Source organism: Neophocaena asiaeorientalis, unplaced genomic scaffold (genome assembly GCF_003031525.2).
Source record: "Neophocaena asiaeorientalis asiaeorientalis breed wild unplaced genomic scaffold, Neophocaena_asiaeorientalis_V1.1 scaffold293, whole genome shotgun sequence".
Taxonomy (NCBI): Eukaryota; Metazoa; Chordata; class Mammalia; order Artiodactyla; family Phocoenidae; genus Neophocaena; species Neophocaena asiaeorientalis.
This window is the reverse complement of record NW_020173920.1, coordinates 1622717-1645964: the sequence shown is the minus strand read 5'-3', so window position 1 is coordinate 1645964 and position 23248 is coordinate 1622717. Positions and strand designations below refer to the sequence as shown.

Below are 23248 nucleotides of genomic sequence, written 5' to 3'. Positions count from 1 at the left end.
TTAAGATTTCATTTTTTCTTACTAATTATTTTTTATTAATTTTATTTTTTTTTATTTTTTTTTTTCTTCTTCTTTCTTTCTATTTTTTCTCCCTTTTATTCTGAGCTGTATGGAGGACAGGCTCTGTGGTGCTCCAGCTAGGCATCAGGGCTGTGCCACTGAGGTGGGAGAGCCAAGTTCAGGACACTGATCCACAAGAGACCTCCCAGCTCCACATAATATCAAACAGTGAAAATCTCCCAGAGATCTCCATCTCAAAGCCAAGACCAGCTCCACTCAACGACCAGCAAGTTACAGTGCTGGACACTCTATGCTAAACAACTAGCAAGATAGGAACACAACTCTATCCATTAGCACAGAGGCTGCCTAAAATCATAAGGCTACAGAAACCCCAAAACACAGCACCAGACATGGACCTGCCCACCAGAAAGACAAGATCCAGCCTCATCCACCAGAACACAGGCAGTAGTCCCTTCCACCAGGAAGCCTACACAACCCACTGAACCAACCTTAGCCACTGGGGACAGACACCAAAAACAATGGGAACTACAAACCTGCAGCCTGCGAAAAGAATACCCCAAACACAGTAAGTTAAGCAAAATGAGAAACACACAGCAGATGAAGGAGCAAGATAAAAACCCACCACACCTAACAAATGAAGAGGAAATAGGCAGTCTACCTGAAAAAGAATTCAGAATAATGATAGTAAAGATGATCCAAAATCCTGGAAATAGAATGGAGAAAATACAAGAAACGTTTAACAAGGAACTAGAAGAACTAAAGAGCACACAAACAATGATGAACAACACAATAAACGAAATGAAAAATCCTCTCGAAGAGATCAATAGCAGAATAACTGAGGCAGAAGAACAGATACGTGACCTGGAAGATAAAATAGTGGAAATAACTACTGCAGAGCAGAATAAAGAAAAAAGAATGAAAAGAATTGAGGACACTCTCAGCGACCTCTGGGACACCATTAAACGCACCAACATTCGAATTATAGGGGTCCCAGAAGAAGAAGAGATAAAGAAAGGGACTCAGAAAGTATTTGAAGAGATTATAGTTGAAAACTTCCCTAATATGGGAAAGGAAATAGTTAATCAAGCCCAGGAAGCACAGAGAGTCCCATACAGGATAAATCCGAGGAGAAATACGCCAAGACACATATTAATCAAACTATCAAAAATTAAATACAAGGAACAAATATTAAAAGCAGCAAGGGAAAAACAACAAGTAACCCACAGGGGAATCCGCATAAGGTCAACAGCTGATCTTTCAGCAGAAACTCTGCAAGCCAGAAGGGAGTGGCAGAACATATTTAAAGTGATGAAAGAGAGAAACCTACAACCAAGATTACTCTACTCAGCAAGAATCTCATTCAGATTTGACAGAGAAATTAAAAGCTCCACAGACAAGCAAAAGCTGAGAGAATTCAGCACCACCAAACCAGCTTTACAACAATGCTGAAGGAACTTCTCTAGGCAGGAAAGACAAGAGAAGGAAAAGACCTACAATAACAAACACAAAACAATTAAGAAAATGGTAATAGGAACATGCATATCCATAGTTACCTTAAATGTAAATGCATTAAATGCTCCAACCAAAAGACATACACTGGCTGAATGGATACAAAAACAAGACCCATATATATGCTGTCTACAAGAGACCCACTTCAGACCTAGGGACACATACAGACTGAAACTGAGGGGATGGAAAAAGATATTCCATGCAAATGGAAATCAAAAGAAAGCTGGAGTAGCAATTCTCATATCAGACAAAATAGACTTTAAAATAAAGACTATTACAAGAGACAAAGAAGGACACTACATAATGATCAAGGGATCGATCCAAGAAGAAGATATAACAATTGTAAATATTTATGCACTCAACATAGGAACACCTCAATACATAAGGCAAATACTAACAGCCATAAAAGGGGAAATCGACAGTAACACAATTAGAGTAGGGGACTTTAACACCCCACATTCACCAATGCACAGATCATCTAAAATGAAAATAAATAAGGAAACACAAGCTTTAAATGATACATTAAACAAGATGGACTTAATTGATATTTATAGGACATTCCATCCAAAAACAATACACATTCTTCTCAAGTGCTCATGGAACATTCTCCAGGATAGATCACATCTTGGGTCACAAATCAAGCCTTGGTAAATTTAAGAAAATTGAAATCGTACCAAGTATCTTTTCCAACCACAGTGCTATGAGACTACTATAAACAACTTAACGGTGCACCTAAAGCAATTAGAGAAAGAAGAACAAAAAAACCCCAAAGTTAGCAGAAGGAAAGAAATCATAAAGATCAGATCAGAAATAAATGAAAAAGAAATGAAGGAAAAGATAGCAAAGATCAATAAGACTAAAAGCTGGTTCTTTGAGAAGATAAAAAAAATTGATAAAGCATTAGCCAGGGGAGAAGACTCAAATCAAAAGAATTAGAAATGCAAAAGGAGAAGTACAACTGACACTGCAGAAATACAAAGGATCATGAGAGATTACTACAAGCAACTATATGCCAATAAAATGGACAACCTGGAAAAAATGGACAAATTCTTAGAAATGCACAACCTGCTGAGACTGAAGCAGGAAGAAATAGAGAATATGAACAGACCAATCACAAGCACTGAAATTGAAACTGTGATTAAAAATCTTCCAACAAACAAAAGCCCAGGACCAGATGGCTTCACAGGTGAATTCTATCAAACATTTAGAGAAGAGCTAACACCTATCCTTCTCAAACTCTTCCAAAATATAGCAGAGGGAGGAACACTCCCAAATTCCTTCTACGAAGCCACCATCACCTTGATACCAAAACCAGACAAGGATGTCACAAAGAAAGAAAACTACAGGCCAATATCACTGATGAACATAGATGCAAAAATCCTCAACAAAATACTAGCAAACAGAATCCAACAGCACATTAAAAGGATCATACACCATGATCAAGTGGGGTTTATCCCAGGAATGCAAAGATTCTTCAATATACGCAAATCAATCAACATGAAACACCATATTAACAAACTGAAGGAGAAAACCATATGATCATCTCAACAGATGCAGAGAAAAAGCTTTTGACAATATTCAACACCCATTTATGATAAAAACCCTCCAGAAAGTAGGCATAGAGGGAACTTTCCTCAACATAATAAAGGCCATATATGACAAGCCCACAGCAAACATCATCCTCAATGGTGAAAAACTGAAAGCATTTCCACTAAGATCAGGAACAAGACAAGGTTGCCCACTCTCACCACTCTTATTCAACATAGTTTTGGAAGTTTTAGCCACAGCAATCAGAGAAGAAAAAGAAATAAAAGGAATCCAAATTGGAAAAGAAGAAGTAAAGCTGTCACTGTTTGCAGACGACATGATACTATACATAAAGAATCCTAAAGATGCTACCAGAAAACTACTAGAGCTAATCAATGAATTTGGTAAAGTAGCAGGATACAAAGTTAATGCACAGAAACATCTTGCATTCCTACACACTAATGATGAAAAACGTGAAAGTGCAATTAAGAAAACACTCCCATTTACCATTGCAACAAAAAGAATAAAATATCTAGGAATAAACCTACCTAAGGATACGAAAGACCTGTATGCAGAAAATTATAAGACACTGATGAAAGAAATTAAAGATGATACAAATAGATGGAGAGATATACCATGTTCTTGGATGGGAAGAATCAACATTGTGAAAATGACTCTACTACCCAAAGCAATCTACAGATTCAATGCAATCCCTATCAAACTACCACTGGCATTTTTCACAGAACTAGAACAAAAAATTTCACAATTTGTATGGAAACACAAAAGACCCCGAATAGCCAAAGCAATCTTGAGAACGAAAAACGGAGCTGGAGGAATCAGGCTCCCTGACTTCAGACTATACTACAAAGCTACAGTAATCAAGACAGTATGGTACTGGCACAAAAACAGAAAGATAGATCAATGGAACAGGATAGAAAGCCCAGAGATAAACCCACGCACATATGGACACCTTATCTTTGATAAAGGAGGCAGGAATGTACAGTGGAGAAAGGACAGCCTCTTCAATAAGTGGTGCTGGGAAAACTGGACAGGTACATGTAAAAGTATGAGATTAGATCACTCCCTAACACCATACACAAAAATAAGCTCAAAATGGATTAAAGACCTAAATGTAAGGCCAGAAACTATCAAACTCTTAGAGGAAAACATAGGCAGAACACTCTATGACATAAATCACAGCAAGATCCTTTTTGACCCACCTCCTAGAGAAATGGAAATAAAAACAAAAATAAACAAATGGGACCTAATGAAACTTCAAAGCTTTTGCACAGCAAAGGAAACCATAAACAAGACCAAAAGACAACCCTCAGAATGGGAGAAAACATTTGCAAATGAAGCAACTGACAAAGGATTAATCTCCAAAATTTATAAGCAGCTCATGCAGCTCAATAACAAAAAAACAAACAACCCAATCCAAAAATGGGCAGAAGACCTAAATAGACATTTCTCCAAAGAAGATATACAGACTGCCAACAAACACATGAAAGAATGCTCAACATCATTAATCATTAGAGAAATGCAAATCAAAACTACAATGAGATATCATCTCACACTGGTCAGAATGGCCATCATCAAAAAATCTAGAAACAATAAATGCTGGAGAGGGTGTGGAGAAAAGGGAACACTCTTGCACTGTTGGTGGGAATGTAAATTGATACAACCACTATGGAGAACAGTATGGAATTTCCTCAAAAAACTCAAAATAGGAGTACCATACGACCCCACAATCCCACTACTGGGCATATACCCTGAGAAAACCATAATTCAGAAAGAGTCATGTACCAAAATTTTCATTGCAGCTCTATTTACAATAGCCAGGAGATGGAAACAACCTAAGTGTCCATCATCGGATGAATGGATAAAGAAGATGTGGCACATATATACAATGGAATATTACTCAACCATAAAAGGAAACGAAATTGAGTTATTTGTAGTGAGGTGGATGGACCTAGAGACTGTCATACAGAGTGAAGTAAGTCAGAAAGAGAAAAACAAATACCGTATGCTAACATATATATATGGTATCTAAAAAAAAAAAAGAAAATGGTCAGGAGAACCTAGGAGCAAGACGGGAATAAAGATGCAGACCTACTAGAGAATGTACTTGAGGATACAGGGAGAGGGAAGGGTAAGCTGGGACAAAGTGAGAGAGTGGCATGGACATATATACACTACCAAACGTAAAACAGATAGCTAGTGGGAAGCAGCCACATAGCACAGGGAGATCAGCTCGGTGGTTTGTGACCACCTAGAGGGGTGGGATAGGGAGGGTGGGAGGGAGGGAGATGCAAGAGGGAAGAGATATGGTGACACATGTATATGTATAACTGATTCACTTTGTTATAAAGCAGAAACTGACACACCATTGTAAAGCAATTATACTCTAATAAAGATGTTAAAAAAACACTATGTAGTGCACTGAAACTAACATAATATTGTATGTCAACTATATTTCAATAAAAACAAAAGGAAGGAAAGAAGGGAGGAAGGAAGGAAAGAAGGAAAGAGAGACAGAAAAAATATGCGGAGAGAATACACCACTGAGGATCAAAAGGACAAAGTCCATTTAGTCACGGCATTAATAACAGATAATGGGAGAATTTTAAGAGCAAGGCGGAAGAAAAGAAGTTTGTCAGGGCCATCTATTCAGACAATTTTAAACACAAACTCAAGATATCTGAAAGATGAACAAAAAATCAGGATACAGCCTCTGACCACGAAGGCCTTTTGCTGCTCCTGCCTCAGAACAGACATGGTCTGTTAAATCTCTTCCTAGGAGTCTATGGGACAGGACTGTACAACCCAGACACCCTTTCAAGATCATAACAAAATTCCACACCACCAAATTCTGACAAGCCTTAGGTAACTTTCTCAAAGGAGGCTGCAGCTTCCCAATCCACCAAAGGTGGCTGCTGTCACTTATCCTTACCCAGCTCACTTGCCCTTTCATCACTAGCTGCTGTCCTCTGTCCAGACTCCCCCTGCTCCCCTCCATCACAATAACTTTTATTGTGCCTCCAATACCTTGTTCCATAACAAACAAACCATTTTATATTCTCATTCTTTCCCTTTTCCTTGCATCTTCAAACCTTTCCTGACCCTCTCTTACAAGCAGTAACTGTCCTCAAATTCTGCTGCCTGGAAGCTGCTCATTAGCTGAATGTGCTTCAGAGTCAGGAAGTGGATGTTCTCCTTACCCCACAATCTCTCTTCCAGACCATTAGTCCTCTACTCACATCGACCAGTTCCCCCAGTATATATTCTAGGTGATTGTAGACTTCTTCTCTAGGTTTTGCCATCGTCCAGGGATAAATACCACTAATACATAAAATACAACTACCATTATAGTTCTATTTATCACCCCCTTTATCTCCTGAACTTTACCTATATGCCCTTTTAATTAAATTTTTTTTCAAAATAAAAATTTCTTCTTTTAAAGCAGAGGACTTACTCCATATAATTTAAAACCAATACAGAAAAAGTAAGAAGTCCTCCATAATGTCTCTTTCACTAAATGACCACTATTCACAGCTTAATTTATCATTAAAAATATTCAATGCCTACATTACTATTTGTGTGTTTACACAGGTGATATTACACATACTGTTTAATAACTATAATATTAAAGTATATTGTACATAGTTTTCCATGTTGACATCCTACATTTTTCAATGGCTGCATAGTAATCCACTCTATGGATAAATCAAATATTATGTAATTACAAGTAAAAACACAAGTTTTCAATTTTTTACACTTATAAACAAAACCATGGTGAAGATTCTTATGTGTTCATCTTCGTCAAAAATATATTCATTTCAATAGAGCCCTAGCAATATAATTACTGGATATAGATGTACTCAGTGTTTAAATGACTCCTCTTCTCCATTACCTACACATCCAATCACTAAATCCTGTCAATTCTATCCTCTAGGCAACCTCTCAAATATCTCAAAAATGTCTCCCTCTTCTCCACCTACACAACCACTACTCAAGTTCAAGCCACTATCTCTTCTGGTCTAGATTATTTCAACAGTCAACTGTCTCCTTGCTCAGTTTTCTCCATCTGTATTCCACTTTCCCTACTACAAAAATCTTTTTAAACTGCAAATCTGCCTAAACCTCTTCATTGGCCCTCACTGGTTGTGGGATAAATTTCAAGCTTCTAAACATGGTTTCTAAGGCCCTTAATCATCTATATCTTGCTTATAGCCACCGTTTCATCTTCTTCCTCTTGCCTCCTTCTATGCTAAAGCCATAGGTACCTGTCTTCAGTTACCTGTGTCACTTTTCTCGTTCTCACCTCTTGGCCTCTGCAATATTCTGGTCACTGCCTTTACCTAGCATCTATTCACTCTTTAAATCTCAAATTATAAGAAATCTTTTTTGATTCCTTACATCTGAGTTAGGATACTTAACTGTGCATTCCCATGTTCCTTTCATTCTTTTAACTTCAACAAAATAAACTTAATACTCTTCACCAAAAATTGTATGTATACTGCGATACCATTTTTAAGTGTATTTCTATAAATTCTGCCAGCTATCCTTCTAAATAAGGATAAAATAACTATCTCCTGCTTAGTGTCCGTAATCGACTCCTAAATATCAAGTATATTGTGTGAAAGCGCTGAGAGCCTATTTCTTACTCTAATGAATCATATGTCAAATCTAAACCTCCAATAACTTTCTTAAAATATGACTGAAGTATAGAATGACAAAATGCTTGTAACAGTGCTTCCAGATTATAAATACAGATCAAACAGTCCTGTGACTTAAATAATTATAAACATCTTAGAGGTGTATCCTAAAATGTCACATAAGGCATTAAGCAGCAGAAAGATACTACCTGATACAACATCAACTATGTCACAAAAATAAAACATTTTGGGTGCAATGCAGTTGAAATCAATGTGGCACAAACAGCTAAGATTAGGACCTGCTATTTTGATCTATGTTTGCGTTAAGCTACAGCGTCAGGGGAAAAAGGGTGCGGCGGAGGTGGAGGGGTGGTGATGAAAAGATCCAGCAGCTCAAAGAATAAATCTCTAGCAGCCAGATGTCCTAGTTCTCTCCCTTGCCTTCTCAATAGGCAATCTGGCAATATAGGTTTCTTGTCCCTTCACAAATTCCCTTCACCACCCGTGTGTTAAGTAAATTAGATTTATCTTCAAGGCTCGCTTAAGTGTAGGTACACTTTGATTTCAGACTTGCTCTGTCCAAACAAAACTAACCATTCCATTTGGTGATGCCAGAAATTCAGAGAGGCACCACATTTTTCTCCCATAAATAGCATTATGAGTTATCATAGTTTACAAATCACTTTTTCTGTACATTATCTTCATACAACCTAGTAAGGTAAGTAGTACTATTCATTCTGTGTGTATGTGTATATGTATATACTATACACATACATACACATATACACACACACATATCTATCTCTTGCAAACTTCAAAAGCTGGATGACTTATAGAAAGCCATAGAACTGGCTTAAAACACTAATGATAACAAGTTTTATATATATATATATATATATATATATATATATATATGATTAATCAGTCAACAAATACAGATAAGATCAGAATTCTTTTTTGGATAAGGAGAGAGATTAAAAATAGGGAAATTTTGACTACTTGAAGAGAGAAAAGCATTCACTACTGAGGAAGAAAGGGCACCAACATAAGGAAACTAGTAGTACTGAATACAAACTTAAGGACTGGACACTACTGTCTAAGTTCCATTTTGATAATCTTCAACTGAGCAAATGTAAGAGTTACAGAAAATATTCATAATAAATGGCAGTTCTGCTCCAAGCATAATAAATTCTTAAAATACTACAGACTTCATTATAAAGATAATTTTTATATAAGGGATTTGTTAATTAAAATATGATTATAAAAATTTTAAATTTAAGCTATTTATACATAGCTTGCTTGAGGTACATGGAAACTATTTTGGTTACTGCCATTCCAACATATTTAAGAGTGCCAATATTTACATAAAACATAAATTGAAGGTGACACTTGGTCCTAAAAGCGATTTGCATGAGTATTTTTCAAAAGAATGCATTTACTTGCTATTTAAAAAAAAATCTCAAATAGGATTCAATTTCAAATGTGATTTGTACAAAACATATCAGACACATATTACAAAAGCACCAGTGTTCTTATGCAGATGTGAGAATTTGAAAGTAATATACTCTTCTCCGTTTACAAATCAATTTTCTCTGTAGTTTTGTTCTCTACGTGTAATCCAACAAGAGCAACCAGTTTTGTTAGACTGTTTGATACTTAGCTAAAGCACAATTTGATAAAACTTTTACCTAAATGATTTTATAGAAATCAAAATTATGTATTTATTAAGTATAAGATAAGGAAAAACCTAAGATGAATGAAGATTTCAAAAGCGCGTGAGAGGGCTTCCCTGGTGGCGCAGTGGTTGAGAGTCCGCCTGCCGATATAGGGGACACGGGTTCATGCCCTGGTCCGGGAAGATCCCACATGCCGCGGAGCGGCTGGGCCCGTTGAGCCATGGCCACTAAGCCTGCGCGTCCGGAGCCTGTGCTCCGCAACGGGAGAGGCCACAACAGTGAGAGGCCCGCGTACCACAAAAAAAAAAAAAAAAGAGCATGGAGAAAGTTATCTTTCGGAATATCTCTTCTCAGACATACAGAATAAATACATAATTCATTATACTTAAAATATTTAATTGGTTAGACTAGGATAGTGGTTAGATTTTGCAAAAAAACATACCTTTATGTTCTTGCCTATTTACTAAGTGTTTGGGGGGACAGGCCAAGGCTACAATAAATCATTGCTTTATCAATCTAAGTTTTAGTATTCCATTATAATTCACATAGTAAAGTCTTTGAGAAAAGGTCAAATACTCACCAATGTTTTGGTGTAACCTGGCTCAGACTGATAACTTCATCGAGGATTTCATTTTTAGCTTTTTCAAACAGTTCGTTCTAGGCAATATAGATACACATAAGTAAGATTTTCATAAGATAGTCAATTTGCCCTGCCATGATTTTCAGAGATAACTAAAAAGAAGGCCTCTGACAAGCTACTGGCTGGACTTAGGTTTGAAGCATGCCTGACCAACAAGTAACGCTCTTCTCTTCTAGTCTCTTTCTTTAGGAATGCCAATATCCAGTTAAGGACAAAGACACTGACACACGTCTACCTTATTCAACTCTGAATGCAGTTTTTCACGGAACATTTGTTCAGATAAGTTTTTTACGTAACAAACATTATGTGAAAGTTACCAACGCACATTAATTTAGTGTATTACTAACAGTAATCTGATGCTGTGTTTTACAACTGATGGCATTTTATAATCAAGGAAAACCAATACTTAAGACCTATTAACTTAGAGTATAAACAGTGAAAAGGTTAAAAAGCTGATATATAATTTTTAAGTTTACATTACATAAATATGTTAATTTATAAGACCTTGAAAGACTATTCTTCACCTTTTCAGAAAAAGATTTTGAATACTTGTTTGGATATCCTATGATCTCTAATTACTTTTTTTATTATGTAGTAAATAATTTATTTGTAAAAGTGACAACTGTTCGTGGAAATGTATTCTTGCAACTCTAAATTAGTAATCATGGTTAAAACCAAAACAATTTAGCTTACCAGATTTTGCTTGTCAACATAAATTTTGTTAGAGCAAAATACTAAATTAGATATATACAAAATACATGAGGTACATAAATATTACCCGGTCAAGTTCTCGCAGGCGAGGATAGTTATTCTTCCACTCAGTTTCAAGGTTAAAACGTGTTGCTGAGGAAGAAGGAAAAATGCTCAAGTTTGAGGACTCTCTTCAGTTCCAGATGCAGTGGTTAAAGGCTATCTCTCACATATCTGCTATATTAACTGAATTTCTGAGTGTGCACAGATAGCTCCTGAGTACTCTGGGCTCTCAATATCTCAGAATAGCATTATTACAACAGTTTTCCAAACTAATCCCTTCCACTTTAGTTTCTCCATTTTCAATCCACAAAGCACACACCTGACACAATTTAGTACAGCTGCTAAGAGCATGGGACTCTGAAGTCATACCACCAACTCAATCCTGATTTTGCACCCCATTCAAACCCTGGGTCTATTATCTATTACTGTTTGATGCCGGGTGTGTTACTTAGGTAAATTATTCTCTGCCTCAGTTTGCTCTTCTGTAAGATGAGAATGACACTTACAAGGTTGCTGAGGGACTAATGGGAAAAATAGGTAGGCTTTCCTAATGAGAAAATGGGCGGAGGGTATACTCTCACCAAATGAAACTACGGAAGCAAGCAAAGCCATGGAACCAGAAAGCATGGTATTCAGGAACCAGTACAATGTAGCTGAAAGTACACTGTCTGCTCTGCTTCCCAACACATTTCCTCTCTTTCCTCTAAAAAGGCAGAATCTGAGTTCTCTATAGTTATACTAGGTTCTTTCTCCCAAACACTACTGCAAACTTTCTATTTAAATTTTGTAATGTTCTCCTAGCAATGTTTCCCCTGAAAAGAAAAATCCTGCTCTCATACAACTGAAGATTTGTAGTTTTCCTTTTCCTACATACTATCTTATAGTAAATGAATGAAAAGCAACTGTTAAAGCAAAGGAAGTAAAGAATCTGATGGATGCCCAAGACTGCCAGCTAATAAAATATCTAAATTTGAGAGTTTATTTTAAAAACCCAGCTTACCTTTGAAACTGTCGGCCTGTTGTTCAACTGACTCTCGTACCATTTTCCAAAAGCAGTCCGAAACAGCAAGGCTGAGATTTCTTGTAGTCACTTGGTGTGCCTTTAGCATGCTTGTCCTACAAAACAATAACCAGAGCTAAAGTATATTAAAGTGGCAGAAAGGACAATACTATCACCAAGTTTGAGAATGTGCTTGTTATAACATAATGAGAATAGCCACTTAATCATTTTATACTAGGGCAGTCCAATGAACTTTCTGTGATGAGGAAAGTAATCTATACCCGTGCTGTCCAATATGGCAGCTACCAGTCACATGGGGTTATTGACCCCTTGAAATGTGTGGCTAGTGTGACTGAGGAACTCACATTTTCCTTCTATTTAATGTTAACTAATTTAAATTTAGAGACTTCCCTGGTGGTACAGTGGTTAAGAGTCTGCCTGCCAGTGTAGGGGACATGGGTTCGAGCCCCAGTGTGGGAGGATCCCACACGCCGCAGAGCAACTAAGCCCATGAGCCACAACTACTGAGCCTGTGCTCTAGAGCCCGAGAGCCACAACTACTGAAGCCCACGCCACCTAGAGCCCGTGCTCCGCAACAAGAGAAACCACTGCAATGAGAAGCCCGTGCACTGCAACAAAGAGTAGCCCCTGCTTGCTGAAACTAGAGAAAACACGTGTGCAGCAACAAAGACCCAACACAGCCAAAAATAAATAAATAAATTTAAACAAGCACACAAGGCTAGTGACAACTATAATGGATAGCATAGTTCTACCCACTTGCCAGCTCCCAACCCAACAGACAATTCTCAAGACTACGTGTGAAAAGACGACCTTGACTTACTATACTAATATAGAGGCAAACGCACTCTTCCAGTTCAAGACTCTCTACATGTTATAATGTTTTAAAATTCAGTTGCCCTTTAGCTTTTCCTCATTGCTTTTCTGTCAGTATCTTATTTTCTGTTAATTTCTGTCAATATCTATTTAAGGACACCCCTTTCACACTCCCACCCCTCACTCCAACTTTCCCCAATACTGTAAGAGAAATGTGTACACGCATTTAAACATGTAAGTGTTGATTTTTAAAAATCACCTTATAAGTAAAACAACTTAAGTGGTGTCAGTGTGGTCTCCAATGCCCATATGCCAAGGGGCAATTTATTACAACAGCATGTACTGTACTGTGTGATAAACTGCTCCCAATTCTGTCAGAGTAGCTTGAGGACTTGCTTATTAAATACAGATTGCTATTTGGGAATTCAATTCTGGAAATTCAATGTTAAACTGATAGCTATAAAACAAACTTTTAAATGAAAACAGCTGAAGTTACTCCCTCACTATAAATTCTTTAAATATTTAAACAAGATACCTACTTTAGGAGTTTTGAATTCTGAAAAAATTCTTCTTCATAGTCTCTTATAGCTTCAATGCTTTCAGAGCTGTTTCCTAGGGAGAGACGATGGTAAAGTTCTCACTAAGAAAATTCACTTTTATTATTTGAAAACAACAAAAAACTATAATAATCTGTCTTTGCATACCTTTTCCTGTTACAACAGCAAAATAACCTAGAGCTTTCATTGGGAAGAGTTTTCCTTCAATTATCTGCTGAATCTATTTTCAAAAGTGGGAAAAATAAACAGATGTAAGTTGACGTAATTTTTAAAGCATAACATGCTACTTAGAAAGCAAATTTAATAATGCTATATATGTATATGTTTGGGTAAATATATGTCTGTACAAAAGTACTGAAATGTATTTCAATTGCTATATATGTCTGTACAAAAGTACTGAAATGCATTTCAATTGCTCTTTGAGGAAAAAATTAAATACATTTAGTTTTGTTATATTAAAAATGTATTGTTAAAACTTAAGTACCAAAATTAGAACTTGGAATGACATATAGAGCTTTGGAGTCAGGCCTTAGTTTGAATTTCTTCTCTGGCACTTACTAGGTGTGTGGCCTTAAGTAAGTTACTTAACTTTTTCAAACTGGTAGTTGAAAAGGTTATATGATACTTAACACAGTGCCAGGCATGCAGAAGCACACAATAATAGTAGCTTCTATTATTATTTCCCCAATATCTAAATTCTAACAAAGTTGGACAGTCTTTTTTTTTTTAACTCTATAAAAAAAAATTTTGGATCCAGTGGTTCTCAACTCTTTTAGGGTCAAAACTCCTTTTCTAAATGAAATAAAAACTACAGACTCTGTCTCCAGAAAAATGCACACTTGCACAGAGATGTGTCATTCACACATAACATAAAAGAGTTCCTACTCCCAGAAGCTCATTAAGATTAATACTGAGATAAGAATCCCTCCTCTAAGACAAGTTACATTTCTAAGCTAATGCTGAATCTTTGGTATAAAAAAAGACTGATACAAGCTTCAACTGTATTAAAAGGAAATGCAAACTCATTATCCTAAAGAAGAGGAGAAAAATGAAAGGAATGATGGGAAATGGGAAGGAAGCGCAGAAATTTGCTTCTACCTCACTTCTCCCCTCCTCCCTATCAGGACCCATACTGCCAAGGGCAGGCCTTACCCTTAAAAACAACGCTAAGCTAAGGTCACCGAGGCTGTACAGAAAAGAGTTAACACAGCAGGCCTGAGATTGCTGTCCTCAGAAAGGCCTGCCTGTCCTTGGCTGGCATCTGGGAACTTAACTGGTAAACAATCCCCTACACTGATATAAAACTTTCCCTAAATAACAGTGGCTCATTGTGCAATCCATGTGGTTTATGCTGAGCATCTGCTTTCCTTTGGGCGTCTGGAATCTTGGTACTTGAGGGTGGCTACATGAACAGCCCCTGATAAAAACCTTAGGTGCTGTGTCTCTGATGAGTAACTTGTTGCTGGCAGGATTAAGCATTTCCTGTATGACTCTTCTAGGAAAGAACTCTTGGAAACTTGGGCTTGGTTTCCTTCAGATATCACCTTCTGCACCTTCTCATTTTGTAATTTTGCTTTGCATCCTATCATTGTAATAAAATCTTAGGCGGAAGTATGACTATGTACTGAGTCCTGTGAGTCCTACGGAATCAGGGAGCCTAGGGGTGGTCTGCCTTGGGAACCCCATCACAGAGGCATAGTCCTACAGAGTTTCGGGTGGGAAAAAGAGAAATTCTAAGCAGTAGCCAGAGGGATGGGTACTTATATCTGAAGTTGTTCCATGGGGGATGAAGATATAATAACAACAGATGATAGCCACCATTTACATAACACTTTTGTGCCAAGCACTATTTCAACCACTTTACGATGGATATTTAACTCAATAAATTTTCATTACCTATGAGACAGTACCATTAATATCTTCATTTCCAACAGATGAGAAAGCCTAAAGCACTGAAAAAGTAAAACAACTTACCTAAGGTTACACCACTAGCAAACAGTAGAGCAGATGTGAAACCAAGCAATCTGGCTACAGATTGTGCACTTTGACCCACTTTGACCCACTTTTTTATGCCTTCATAATTAAGTAGAGAGCATGTCCTAATAAACCTTGCACACAATCGTACCTTGAAATAAAATTCTTTCCTTGTTAAGGGAGGAGGAGAGAAGGGACACTGAATACCATGAATAGAAGTCACAGAATCTCAGAAATGAAAATGACCTAGAGATCAACTAGACTAACAGGTTGGATGGTGCACTGACTGGATGCAGAAAAGTAACAAGATTTGCCCAAGGACATGCAGCTGGTTGGTGGTAGAGCATGGATAAGAATGCTGAGCCTTGACACCCCATCCAATGCCTTCTCTATTATGAAAATCTGCCTCACAGTCTTTCATCAGTTAAGAAACGTAATGTTTATCTGAAAAAAATACATAAATCATAAAAAAATTTTTAAAAGACAGGACAAAATAAAATAAGGCCCAAAAGGAATTTAAACTGTCACTAGTTTTACATTAATTAATGAACATCAACTAAAAAAAAAGTTTAAACTATAACAAAAAATACTACAAATGAGGTTAATGACTGTATGTCAACATACAAAATTTAAATTAAATTAGAGTAAGCAACATCAGCAGTTTTAAGTATTTGAAGCAAACTGATTACAACTGTGGAATTTCACTTATACCTGGATATTGCACTTAAGTAATTTACTATAACTATACAATACTTTGTTTTTAACGAGAACCAAGAAAAATCTCATTACTACTTGTATTTCACAAGGAAATTTTTTATTCCCCCAACCAGTCCCTGTCATAACTGGAGCTTGTATAAAGAACTTGCCCTCACCCTGCTTGGACTAGCCACATTTTTCTCTGCCAGGTCTACTTTGGTCAAAACAAATATTGTCCTTCTTCCATGAGGATCCATTTGACTGACCAAGTCGGTAACAATGCTGCGTTCAGCATCCACAGATCCATCTGAAAAAAAATTGAAAAATGACATTGTAGGGCTTCCCTGGCACCACAGTGGTTAAGAATCCACCTGCCAGTGCAGGGAACACGGGTTCAAGCCCTGGTCCGGGAAGATCCCACGTGCCAAGGAGCAAGTAAGCCCATGCGCCACAAATACTGAGCCTGTGCTCTAGAGCCCGCGAGCCACAACTATTGGGCCCATGTGTCATAGCTACTGAAGCCCGCAGGCCTAGAGCCCATGCTCTGTAACAACAGAAGCCACCACAATGAGAAGCCCGCGCACCGCAAGGAAGAGTAGCCCGCACTCGCCAAAAGAGAAAGCCCATGCGCAGCAACAAAGACCCAACGCAGCCATAAATAAATAAATAAGACACTGTAATGGTTACAAAGTAGGTTTTAAAAACTTCAACAGGCTACATCCTTGTGTCTACATTACAGTGAGAAAATTTTCTTAATATTTTATCTTAGTTATGAAAAGACATTCTAGCCAATAAAAATGTCTATGATGCCTACACAGTGAAATTTATCAAAATATCACCAACTTCAATTCTATTTACTAATAAAACGAACAAGTAAGAGGAGATGACAAAACATTTATTTTGTATGTTTATGTAACATGCATATGTAGAACAAAGCTTTGATTGCTAAGTAAGGAAGAATATTAGTGCAATTAAAATCTTTCAATAAGACTTACCTTGAATACATAGTATGATAGCATTAGGATTCTGCATATAAGCTTTGCTGATACTGAAAATAGTTTCTTTTGTGTCAGGAGCCATGCCTGATGTCACAGTCTTGAAGAAAAAGGTTTTAAATGTCATTATAAATGTCTTTCACAATAGGAATAAGATAAAACACACATTTTGTAGATACTTACATTAATCACACCTGGTAGGTCAACAAGCACCATCCTCTGTAGTCCAGGGCCCTTTACATTTAAGGATATGGTCTGTGCAGGGAAAAAAAATCCAAAAACCAAAAGACTAATTTTGGGAAGCAGCTTATTAGGAATTTTTTGGTGACACGTATTTTGAAAATTCTGTATCTCATCCATTCAGATATGCAGCTCAGAAAAAAATTATGCTTTTTCTGACCATAACAGTAATTATCATAGAAAATTATCCACAAAACAATATTCTTTGGAATATTAAAAGAAAAAAAAAGACAAAGTATCTTGGAACAGCTGCAATCTAAACATCAATGTTAACACCATGATTTCAAACCATAAACATTGGATTTCCATAAAAGATTGTTGAAATGAATTGCAACACTTACCTCAGGGCTAACAGTACAGCCTTCTTTCACGTTTTTTCTCATTCGGAGTTCTATTTCATGTCTTAATGCTGCAAGCTATCAATGGAAAGCAACAAAATCCTAAGGAAATCTTCAGTTAAATATTCCATTTAGTTGTCTTTTGTAAGTTTACACATGTTATAAAAAGTTACATACATAAACCTCATACAAATTCTACTTACATCTTCCTCTTTGGTAAGATCAAACTCCCGAGAACTATCTTTAAACAAGGCCACGTGGTGAGGGCCTTCACTGAGAGTCACCTGAAATTAACAGAAAATTGAGAAGACTGTATTTACAATTCCTATTAATTCCCACAGCACTTATATGGTTCTCATTTTCCAGTCAACATTATACGGAGTACCAAGCAGAAAGCCATCAATCTCAAAACTTGAAAAACTAAAAGGAAATCTTGCATTTCACTTCAAAGGTAAATTTAGGTAAAGGACAATTCATTTATTCAACATCTATTTATTGAGAGCCAACTGTGTCAGGCACTGCAGATGGGGGAACTCGAAGAATTGACTGTAACTGGTTTAGGCCTCATTATATACTGGGAGAAATATACAGAGAGAATAGGTCTGTGTAGCAAAACGTAGGATGCCACAGAGGAGAGCAGTACTAAGGGGAACTAAGGCAGCCTTCACCCAAGGAGTGATATTTGAGCAAGAAATTCTCTAACAACTTACATGTCAACAGTCAGTGGTTTCATGAGAACTTCTAAACTTCACATTCCTTAACTTTTCAGTTGTAACTTTTCAAGCTTCTCTATAATGATTCGATTTCACTTTTAAAAAACAATTCTGTCTACTAAGATTAGCTAAGCATACAGAGGATAACAAATAAAACCTAGCTGTTTGAAGACATCAGAGCAGCCTGGACTGAGTCCAGGACCCCAAAGGATCTGGATGGGTATATTCCTGCAGCTATTTTCCCTCAGGGCATTTGCTGATTTGTGGCACATGGTGGCCTGAAAGAGAAGTTTAAAACTTGTAGCCGTCTCACTGTGTTGAAGAGACAAAATCGGATTCCAGGGCTATCAAGCAGCCACCATCTAAGATGCCAAACTCTCTGAGAAAATTGGACAGCAGAAATAAATCTCCAAAAACTGAGCCCTACATTCTATGCACAATTTCCCTTTAAGGCATTTGCACATTAAGGAACAAAGAAGCTGTTAAAAAGAAGTCAAAATGTTAAGTCAAGATTCTGGCAATTTCACTCTTCAAGGGGAGACAAAAATCTGGAGTTTAGAGTCCATGAAGGAGGAGAAGTCCTGGTAAATACTAGTGAAGTAATGACAAACTGAAAAGAGAACAGCCTTGTCCGTTCCAAGGAAATCTGTCCATGATATCTGCCTGCTGGAAGAAAGTGAACTCCTTCCTAAAATATAGTATCAGCCACAGCCACTACAATTAGGGTGCTGGTTACAATGTAAAAGGTAGGTTCACAATATTTTTACAGTTAATTACAGAGCATGATATAGTCAGTTCATTCTTTTCCCCCTAAATTTGTAATATTCCAAATGCCCATCAACAATAAAACGGATCTATAAAGTGTGGTTTATTCACACAATAACACAAAGCAATGAAAAAGAAACTAGTTTTACACAACATGGTTGAAATCACAGTCAGACCCCAAATAATAATGCACTGTCCGAATCACACTAGACTGCCTGTTGTAATTATAAACAGACCTCAATTCTGCGAGACTTCAGCATCAGCCTCATTGTCTCATTTTCTACCACTATTCTAGCCTTCATTCTTGGTGACTTCAATTTTCCATTTCTCCAATCACTCTATACCTACTCCATCCATCAGCTGAGTTAAAACATACACACACATCCTTGTGTCTACATTACAGCAAGAAAAACTCCTGATCTTTGTTCATGCCAGAGGGATGCCGCCTACTGATTTCTACACTAGCAATAATTCCAAATGCTACATATCAATTATTTCTTTTGTCAGAATTCTTCATTTTAACACAATGGACAAACTTCATTAAAGTGACTACTTTTCTGAGGAACTTCATTTGGCCTATTTTCCTTTTTAACTGAAGTAGAGTTGACAAACAATATTATGTTAGTTTCAGTGTATAACATAGTGCTTCAACATTTAAATACATTACAAAATGACCACCACAGTAAGTCTATTAATCCAGAGGGCCTATTTTCTTACCTTAACCGGAGAACGTGTCATCATCTCCCCAGACCCTCTAGGGAATATTCGTGCTTGAGCAATCATTTCCAACACACTAGTTTTTCCAGCACTTTGATCTCCAACCACAACAACCTTATGACAAAATAAATACCACATATTCATATCTTTTGATACCAACTTAAATTTAATAGATTTGGAATGCTGCTGAGAAGTTTTAGTCTTAAAAATTATCCACAATTAAATGATTTTAAAATATCATCCAGAAAAAAATGATGGTTCATACATTGATGTGTATTGAAAACATAAACAGCAAAACATTAACTGGATCCATTATTTACAGCCAAATTTTTATTAAAAACTTATGCTAATTTAAACCACTAGTTTTAAAACCACATTAACATTAATATTCCACAAATCTTTTCCATAGTTAGTTTACTCTTTACAAAGACATTTTCAATTCTGTAAGGTTAAATTTCACTCATGTACCTAATCTTATCCACCATTCAGGTATTTTAATATCATGGATATCATGAATACCTAATGCCAAATATCTGAAAGCCTTACTTTATTATGCATAAATATACGTAAACCAATGGACCAAAATAAAGAGTCAAACAATATTCAATGCTTAGGGCATCACCTAGAACACATGAATATTATACAGAAAATTTTATGTCTTTGTCTATGTCTATACATATGTGTATGTATTATGTATGTAACTTTTTAAAAAACTATAGTGCCTTTTTGCTAATGGGCAAGTTCACTGTGTACTAATTTTTTACTTACCCTTGGAAGATGATCTTGTGTATTATAACTGGCATCATAATCGGACAGAACATCAAGAACTTCAGAGTACATGTCAATCAAAGATTTCTATAAAATTCAAGAAATTAATAGTATAAAATAGTGAAAACATTTTTAAAAAACCACAGATGTGTCGATAAAAGAGCTGATACATTCAAAATGTTTCCATAATAATTGTATTGCTTCTCCTAGTTATGCAAATAAATATTCCTAGTAAATGTAAAACAATACAGAATAAAATTCCATATGTTCTTATCAAATTTATTTTAAAGTGACAGTGATTTAACACAGTATATTAATTCATGATTTCCGAACCTTCTAATTAAATGGCAAAAGAAGGAGGTTATTGTTTAATATTGAAGAGCTAACATTAAGTGCCCAACAAAGGAAGACCATTAACACCAAAAAACGCCCAATAAGGGGTCAGGTGACCAACTGAAAGGAATGTTTGGTGTATGCGTCAGAGTGGGAGAGAAAGAGAGACTGAAGAACTGGTAAAGTAGAGAAAGAATCACCAAGATTATTGTTAAATCAGTATGAATGATTAGTGTACACTGATAACTGGGCAGACATCTCAGTAAAAACAGTATCGAACACGGTGCCTGGAAAATTATAAGCTTCAAGTATTTGAGGAATGATTGAACATATACACAGGCCTGGGAAAAAGGTTACTATCAAGCATTTAATAATTAAAGGTAAGTTTCAGTGCCAAAGTAGGAACAAAATGAGGGTCTACACTGCCTTTCATCTCTCAACTCCTAGAAATAATTAAAAGGAAAGCAACTGTTATCCCCTCCACCTAAAAATAAACAAAAAACTTTTCGAATTTTCATTACCATTTCATTTTATGAGAGAAAATACAATTTCTCAGTGTTAATATATATAATTCTCAATATATATTAACACTTGGATGTGGTTTTTTCCATCTGCCATGTGCTGACTTATAAATAAAGCCATGCTATTTATTTGTTTTATGCAGTCGTAATTTGGAGTCACAACTATTAATACGTGTTGGTTAAACAGGGCTATGTATCTTTGGACCTTGGCTACAAAATGAATGTGAAATGATTTATTGCAGTTTTGCTACGTACATATTCTGTTTACTTATATGACATTTAAGTTAAAAGAATTACTTCAATTTCATTTAGCACATAAAGGTTGGTTTAGTGGGGAATAATAAGATTTAATTAACTGATAATGGTAATTACCAATGTGCTGATGATAACAATACCGGTATGCTTTTTCAAAAATACTTTAAAATGTCTAAGGAACCTTCCAGAAGAAAACATTAACTATTGTAAAACTGGTGGAAGTGGCCTCTTCATTGACGGCAATACAAGTAAGGCAATGAAAATAAGACATATGTAACTTTCTATCAACTTACACTGCTGGTTTTATAGCTGTATAAATTAAGTAAACCTAGAGATAAACTAAATATTTCAGAAAAAATAAACTGATTCACAAGAAATGACTCTTGAAAGTATGAAAATTTATGGATATAGTATAAAATAAATGTTTGAAGATTATAATTTGTGAAAAGCCTTAACATAGGAAGAGACCTCCCTATCCCCTAAGCATATCAGGTTAGAAATAAAAGGATGATAGAACCCTTTGCAGTTCCTTAAAAACCGGTATTGATCAACACACAATGTGAAGTGGTAAAGTTCTGAGAGCGAACAAATTAAGACAAACTTAAAGTACCTTAAGCTTTCTATGATGGATGCCTTTGTCATCTTTCTGTAATACTAATTTTCTCAATTCTTTGTTCTCCTTTTCTAGCCGTTCCAAGATTCTCTGGTACTTTAACTGCAACAAAATAATACACATAACTTTGTAAGAAAAAGATGGGTTAAAAAATAACATTAAGTGTAAATTAAAATCTTCTAAGATCCTGAAGCAATATCTCCTGCCTACTTAAAATGAATTATTTCATTTAAGTCATCTATGAAAATGTTGAACAAATAAATTATGAATATTATCTCAAACAATGAGCTTCATTATAGTTTTCTATTTCAATTGGAATTTTGTTTGGAAAAGTTTGCTGTTTATGTTGAAGAAATTATTAAAAATACAAAAATGAAAGGACTTGAAGAAGGAAGTTCTTAAGTATCCTCTATGAAGCAATATTTCCTATTACAACAAAATTTTAAGTCTTCATTAAAGGGACATTTGACAAAAATTCAAACTCTCCCCATCCCCCATATTATTTTATAAAAATGATATAAAATAAAAATAGCTAACAGTACCTGACTATTCAGTATGTGACAGGCCCTTTACTGACTGTTTGACCTGCATTAACTCCCGTAAGCCTTCAAGTGAGGCAAAGGTTATACAGATTAGGAATCAGAGGTCAGGGATGCTTGGTAGCCTATCTAAGGTCACAGAGTTTCGAATACAGGTCTGAGTTGAGGGGTCAAACTCTTCCAAGTTTTGGTAAGTTTCTGTGGCCAGAAATTACACATTAATTTTTAAAATATTGATATAAGAACAATTTAAAGAAAACTAATACATTTAGACAGGCTTTTTTGTCAAAGTAGATGCTTGGCTATACAATGTTCTTCTAGAATAAATGTGATCCTTTTCTAACTGGTCTTCTCTGTACACTATTATTTCTTCTCTAAACATTAACAATGTTCAGAAAACTATTAAGAATTACTCTTTCCTATAACCAACTGGATGTTTATGTCCAACTTACAATAACATGACCCTTATAATGGAAAATATTTCTTAGAAAATGTTAGGTTGTTATAATCTTCCAAGCATACAGTAAATAACAAGAGATCATGGCTCTATCCTCAGAGAATGTCCAGCTTAAGCCAAATTAAAGAAAATATTATGTAATAGTATGAGAC

The 23248-nt window shown here is 36.0% G+C and overlaps 1 protein-coding gene across 9 annotated transcripts in view; it reads right to left on the bottom strand.

The window, feature by feature from the left end:
* OPA1 (OPA1 mitochondrial dynamin like GTPase) overlaps positions 1 to 23248 on the bottom strand; it is a 95424-nt gene that overhangs the window by 47467 nt on the left and 24709 nt on the right. For all 9 annotated transcript variants that reach the window (XM_024752090.1, XM_024752094.1, XM_024752092.1 and 6 more), the window contains 13 exons: positions 22098 to 22202; positions 20379 to 20465; positions 19611 to 19724; positions 17619 to 17699; positions 17419 to 17493; positions 17021 to 17092; positions 16838 to 16937; positions 16019 to 16149; positions 13320 to 13392; positions 13155 to 13227; positions 11782 to 11897; positions 10807 to 10871; positions 9969 to 10045 (listed from right to left, as the gene is read on the bottom strand). In XM_024752090.1, coding sequence (XP_024607858.1) covers positions 9969 to 10045; positions 10807 to 10871; positions 11782 to 11897; positions 13155 to 13227; positions 13320 to 13392; positions 16019 to 16149; positions 16838 to 16937; positions 17021 to 17092; positions 17419 to 17493; positions 17619 to 17699; positions 19611 to 19724; positions 20379 to 20465; positions 22098 to 22202 — 1169 coding nt within the window. The remainder of the gene's footprint in view (positions 1 to 9968; positions 10046 to 10806; positions 10872 to 11781; positions 11898 to 13154; positions 13228 to 13319; positions 13393 to 16018; positions 16150 to 16837; positions 16938 to 17020; positions 17093 to 17418; positions 17494 to 17618; positions 17700 to 19610; positions 19725 to 20378; positions 20466 to 22097; positions 22203 to 23248) is intronic.